Source organism: Zonotrichia leucophrys, chromosome 3 (genome assembly GCF_028769735.1).
Source record: "Zonotrichia leucophrys gambelii isolate GWCS_2022_RI chromosome 3, RI_Zleu_2.0, whole genome shotgun sequence".
Lineage (NCBI taxonomy): Eukaryota > Metazoa > Chordata > Aves > Passeriformes > Passerellidae > Zonotrichia > Zonotrichia leucophrys.
The window spans coordinates 52,602,457-52,608,953 of NC_088172.1; the positions used below are offsets into that span (position 1 = coordinate 52,602,457).

A 6,497-nucleotide genomic window follows, 5' to 3' on the forward strand; every position below is an offset into this window, starting at 1 on the left:
GTATAAATGAAAATGGCAATTTGAAGGATTTCACATTAAGGTCTGTTATTCTCATTCTCTGCACTTCCAGTGCTGAGGCATCCATAGGTATTTGTCAGAGCAAAACCCATTAGTTATACAGACTGTGTGCAGTCATCTCCCAGAACTGGGGCAGCAAGGCCTCAACTCAGCCATTTACATCAAACAATTACTAAGCAGATCAAATCTGTAAAGTTGGATATCAGATATGAGAGATGTCATTTCAGTTGTTTCATTTCCTGCTAGTAAAAGTCAGATTGTCCCTGTTGACTACCTGGTTTCTCATCATTTATGGGGAAACAAAACTTGACAGCCTTTGATATTCTTCAGCATTATGTTGTGTCCCACAGAAGAAAGGAGCCTCAGAGTACAAGGCCTCCATTAATTCTGCCATTGGTAGTGTCATTAATACTAATTACTCTATAGAAATTAAAGATATTTACAGCTAATAAATCAGGCAGTTCATAACTGGCTATATGGAAGTGTAAGATTATCAGATCACCTTAGTATTCTTCTAAGTTATTAATAGTAAGGACTTCTACCCAGCTTTTGTAACTTAGGGGCTATTACTTTGTATATTTGTAACCTGTTTTAAAAAAAGGGATTACTCATACTTTTCCTGCTGTAGTGCGGATCTCTTTCTATACATAGAGTAAATAAAGAAAACATAGATCCTTAAAGTTATCACTGTATACTAAAATGCAGCACTGATGTAGATATTTATACTGTTTATTTATTTTACTTACTGTTATAATTTAATCCAGGTGACAGAGCTTTCAATGGGAGAACTTCTGATGCACTCTACAGTTACCTGGCTGAATCCTTTTCCCTCACTGGGCAAAGCAAGGAAAGACCTTGAACTTACAGTGTTTGGTAAGTGCCTTTCTTAAGGACTCTGTGCTTTCAAATCTGAAGATGGCCACATTAGATCTCCTCCCAGGATAAAAGCCCCAAACTCCATTCCCCGCAGTCACGTGATATGTAGGGTGGATTTATATGTGAAAAAATGCATACTTGTGTTTTCCCAATATGAAAAAACTTTCTATTTATTTGCTTGCTTGTACTGTTTGCTCTGTGAGCCACCCTCAGCTGCTGTCTTGCCGATATTTAATCTATGGAAGATTTTCAAGAGGCAATATTAGAGTCTTCAGAACAATCTGTTAAATGAGGCTTTCAAAGGAGGCTTGTGGGAAAATCATGATTTATTCCACTCTTGTGAATTCAGACTAACTTCTGCTTTACAGCTACAGCATTGACATCCCCATCCAGATTAACCTGAAACTTGATGTGGAAATGAGAGCACACAAATAAGAGTCCATTTCTTAAAAAAAAGATTATTTTAATACTTCAGTGGATAAACACCTTCAGAAGAACTCCAGGTTAATGTCAGACAGGTTTCTCTTTCTCAGGGTAGCATGGTTAGGGAAGGGGATGCTCCAAACACAAGAACAACCTGTTGAACTGCACGAAGAACAGACTGTGTCCTCTCCTGCTACAGGCCCTTCGCTTCACTTGAAAATGTCCACTGTCTACAGAAAGAAAATTTTTACATCTAACATACATCTTCTGTATTTGTTTATGTGAAGAGTTACAGAGGATAGATAGGTGGTTACTATCTAAATGTACAGAATGGCTTCATCCTAAACATTCAGAACAAAATCAGAGGGAAAAATACTGCCATTGCATGAAAGTGCAGAATGAAAAACCCAGTTGTCATCTCAGCACATGGCAGATGCTTTTCTGTGTTTGCTTATCTCATCCTTCACATTCCCATGACTATACTTCTCCAAGATAGTATTTTCACTGAATATTGTAATATTATGCCTATAATTAACGGTTTTCATTTTATTTTTTTCTTTTTCTTTTCAGTTTTTAAGAGGGCTGTAATACTGGTCTATAAGGAGAACTACAAACTGAAAAAGAAAATGGTAAGTCTGGTATCAGTGGAGATGGTGGATGTTCAGGATATTACTGCAATGTGAGATGGACTATAACCGTTATAAAGGGGGAGTTACTGAGGTGAAACACCCCTTTCACTTCCTAGGCTGGAGTTCTGGCTATCCTGCTAAAACAAATGCTCGGTATCTGTGTAGCAATAAGTATTTTTTGTTATTTAGTAAGCAGCAGCATCATCTTCTGTGTGAGCCCTGTGTTAATTTTATCAAGTGGAAAATGGAACATTGCTATGCAGAAATAACTAATTCTTCCAGATAGCATTTATGACAGCCTACCTTACCATGGGGTGCAGGTGAAAGACCTTTCTTTTATGGACCCTAGATACTCCTGGAAGGAAAGGAAAAGGGGCATTATATACATAACCTTCTCTGCACCCACTTACAGACCTGAAATGTGGAAGCCAGGTATCAAATTGTATGTTGCAAGTACCAGTGGTGATATACTGCACCATGCTCATTGTAACAGATGGAGGAGCTCCAAAAGTAGCAGCAGCAGCTACATGATTAATGTATTCTGCTAATCGACAGTCTGCATGTTCTTTCACAGGAAACTTCCTCCCTGGTAGTACTTATAGGCAAAGTTTTATTTTTATCAGTTAAAATCAAATGGCTTTTAAAAGTTGAAGCAATTATGAATTCCAAAGGTTGTGTCTATCAACATTTCAACTACATTTACAAGTTCATTTTAAGGTAGAGAAGGAAAGTTCAATCAATTTAGTTTTTCTTCTTTTTGTACTTAAGATCTAAGTACAAAACACCACCACTTCTTCTACTTCTTAGAAATATCCTTTGTTTTCTTTTTACAGCCTACTAATGTTCGTGCTGCACATAATTATGGTGACTTGGATCCATTTAAATTTCGTTGGCTGATTCCTTTATCTGCTCTTCAAGTTCGACTGGGGAACACAGCAGGTAACTCTCTTGCAGTAAATACTTTAGGACTGAATGCTTTTCTGGAATTTTGTAATACTGCTTCTTCCAGATGTCTTTCTGAGCCTCTGGAAACAAGCAGGTGTAGAGAAAGTATTACCTGTCCACTGTTGTCTCTGCACTCTGGGGGTACAGGCTTGATACATTTACAGACTTTCTTCATTTGGTATGCTGACTTCTGTGCATTAAGGGAGATGTAACATGATGTGAAGGAATGACAGAATGGAAATTCCCAATAAAAGGCAGGTGGTTTACTGTAGTTGACATCCTGATGACACACTGGTGCTGTGTGCTGATCCTCATGTTTTTTCAAACAGCATAAAGGTGGCTGTAATTTGTGGTAGTCAAGGGCTGTGGGTTTATTTTCAAGCCGATCTTTATAGTCCTGTCCACTTCTGTATGTTCTGTAAAGTGTCACAAAGTTTTTAGAGCACTCCTGGGTGAAGGCCTGTTAAGGCTGGAAAACATAGAGAAGCAGCAGGAATGGGGGAAAGCAACTCTCCTAGAGAAAAGTTATCAAAGACAGTGCTGGGCTGCCACAGCAAGAGAGTTCTCTGGGGTTCCTTGGCTTCCCAAGCTTTCTCTTGGGTTCCACCTTGGTGAGATCCTCTGTAGCTCCACACATGGCTGAGTTAACACTGTCTTCTAGAGAGTCAGGAACTCTACCCTGGTCTTTCTAATGCCAAAGGTTTTGGGAAGTGTATGCAAAAGTAATGTTTCCTTCCATGCACAGGAACGGAGAACAGCTGTATCTGGGAACTGATTCACACCAAGTCAGAACTAGAAGGCAGGCCAGAAACAGTTTTTCAGTTGTGCAGCAGGTAAGCTGGAGGTTGTATTTTACAAATCACATTAATGGCATTTAAAATAAAAAGAAAGTATTTTCTCCTATGTGACCTTTACATCAGCAGTTTCAAAGTGGGACTCTTTACTTGAAGCTAGGCACTATGCCAATCTTTAGCTGCATAAAGTATAACAAATTCCAATTGGTGAATTAAGTGTAGTGATCCAATGTCAGAAATCTGCAGATATATGAACATAAGCTCCAGTATGGGCAAAGTAACTAATTTAACCACTCTGAGCTGGTTAACAGAGATTACTTTCTCATAAAGACCACTTAAGGTTGTGATTCTCTCATACAGAAGCTACCTTTCAAGTAATTTTCTAAGAGGAAGCAACTAAGATCTCAAAACACAAGGTGTGCGAAATGTCTAGCACTGTTAAGATGTCCCTGCCCAGAGTGCAGAGGTTGGAACTTGATGATCTTTAATGTCCCTTCCCACCCAGAACATTCTGTGATCTTATGATAGCTTTAAACCCACTACTAAAGCAAGCTTTTGAAATAAAACACTGCACTAAAGCCCATCAGCAGAAAGGCAGTGGGAACATTTTATCCCAGTGTCTTACTTCAGCAAGGAAATTAAGTTTTGTGTTTTCTTAAACTTGCAGTGATTCTGAGAACAAGACTAACATTGTGAAGGTCATCCGTTCTATTCTGCGGGAGAATTTCAGACGTCACATAAAATGTGAGCTACCGCTGGAGAAAAAATGTAAAGATCGCCTCGTCCCACTTAAGAATCGTGTACCTGCAACAGCCAAACTGGGTAAGAAACACCTGCTCAAGTGAAAACTAAGCATCCAGCCTCTGGTGCTGGTAGGGCATTCACAATTATTACCATAGAGTGATCATAGAGTGACATGTGTCAGACCCACAAATCCCATTTCTTCTTTTTTTGGACTGGAGCAGGAGTAGTTTCTCTACCACTCAGTATGTGACAAGGGCTAGAGGAGATAAGCACACTGCAATGTGTCATTAGCTGTCTTCAGAGAAGACTTAATAAGGCCCAAATTAATTTTGCTGGGAAGGAATAGACACCCTTTGCCATACAATATTAGCATTCTTTCCTCTGGGCTCCCTTTAGTAACTCAGCCCTAATAGCATTTATAGCTGGAACAACAGGGAAAAGGCAGGGGGTCTTGGTTCTTTCAATGCACTAAATCTGCATCCCAGCTGATACTGTAATTAGGTACAGGATTCAGACATTTTAGTTAAATGAGTAGTTACTAGTATTTCAAGTTCTCTATCAGATCAGTACTCTGTAAAATCCTCTTAATGTCAGAGGATCTGGAAGAGTTCAGCTGCTGCCTACACCTGGGCCCTTCAGCGTTTGATGTGCCCAAGTCAATCTTTCTTTATGCAGAAGCGTGAGCATGACTACACTTTTTTGGAGGATTTGATATATATTACGCATGAAGGAAAGCACAGAACCCTAGGATAGGTGTAATGAAAACTGTGACATGAGGAACACACTGTCAGTATCAGAGTGCTGACACATCTGACTTGGAATGACTATATCCATCATAATTGTAAGTGGGATATTAAGATAAAAGGTGTAACCAAATTTTTTTTCTGAAAAAAATAAACCTGCATTTTTACTCTGCACAGCTTCCACAAGATCCTTGAAGTTACTGAAGAAGTCCTCCAGCAGCGAGTGGAACGGTGACCAGGGGAAAGGCACCTTCCAGGACTCTGATGAGTGCAGCCTAAGCAGCAGCACCCAGAGCAGCAGCTGCCACACTTCTGAGAGCATCCAGGAGCCCAAAAATTCATCTCCCGATAAACATGCAGAGCGCACTGCATCTGACTTTTCTAATGTTCTTGTCAAAGAATCTGACATTCTCAGTGATGATGATGACGACGAGGACTATCGGAGCCTAAAGAAAGGCAGCCCTACAAAAGACATTGAAATACAGTTCCAGCGGCTGAAGATTTCAGAGGAACCCAGTGCTGACTCTGAACAGGATCAGGCTGCTGAAAATGAGGCAGAAGATGGCTTTCAGATAGCAGAGCATCCAAAGCTCGTGCGGGGCCATTTCTGCCCAGTGAAGAGAAAAGTAAACAGCACAAGGCGTAGCAGAGGAACTCTAATGGCAATGCAAGAACGTCACCAATCCCTTGACAGTCACTCTGATGCTGCAAACATGGATCTGAACTCTATTTTAGAGAGAGAATTTAGTGTCCAGAGTTTAACATCTGTAGTTAATGAGGACTGTTTTTATGAAGCTGTGGAGAGGCATGGAAAATCCTAGCTTAATATTAAAACATTCATTTGAAGTCCACATAAAATTCAACAAACATTTTGCTTTAAAACTAGTAAATTCATGGAAGCTGCAAGAAAACTACTATCTGATTTTGTGCACTAATACATTTTTGCTCAAAAACAGCTGTAAAGGATTCTTAAGTTATTTTAATTTATTGTGGATTAAAAATAGATTAAGTTGGCCCAGGTTTGTAAATTAGTTCATCCCTTTCAAGCATTTATTAAGACGATCTAGTGTTCTTGGGGATGGCCTCGTTAATATTTTAAGTAATGTGGAAAAGGTGCTAGTGAGTGGCAGAAGGGTTTACAATGGAAAGTAGCATTGCAAACTGAAATTTTTAGTACCTTGGGCATTTTATTTCTTTGGTTTTCATGTTTGCTTTATTTAAAGCACAATTAAGTTATTTTAACGTGTTTTAGTGCACAACAGTGCAGAAGTTTCATTTTTGTATGTTCCAATGCTGTTTATACTTTATACATATGTGTAAATACA

General features: G+C 39.2%; 1 protein-coding gene across 5 annotated transcripts in view; it reads left to right on the plus strand.

The window, feature by feature from the left end:
• The window catches only part of TIAM2 (TIAM Rac1 associated GEF 2), an 88,499-nt gene extending 82,075 nt beyond the window's left edge, over positions 1-6,424 (plus strand). For all 5 annotated transcript variants that reach the window (XM_064708197.1, XM_064708198.1, XM_064708201.1 and 2 more), the window contains 6 exons: positions 783-891; positions 1,888-1,946; positions 2,780-2,885; positions 3,637-3,724; positions 4,353-4,507; positions 5,350-6,424. In XM_064708197.1, the coding sequence (XP_064564267.1) occupies positions 783-891; positions 1,888-1,946; positions 2,780-2,885; positions 3,637-3,724; positions 4,353-4,507; positions 5,350-5,993 (1,161 nt within the window). In that variant the 3' untranslated portion in view covers positions 5,994-6,424. The remainder of the gene's footprint in view (positions 1-782; positions 892-1,887; positions 1,947-2,779; positions 2,886-3,636; positions 3,725-4,352; positions 4,508-5,349) is intronic.
• The last annotated feature ends 73 nt before the right edge of the window (positions 6,425-6,497 follow it).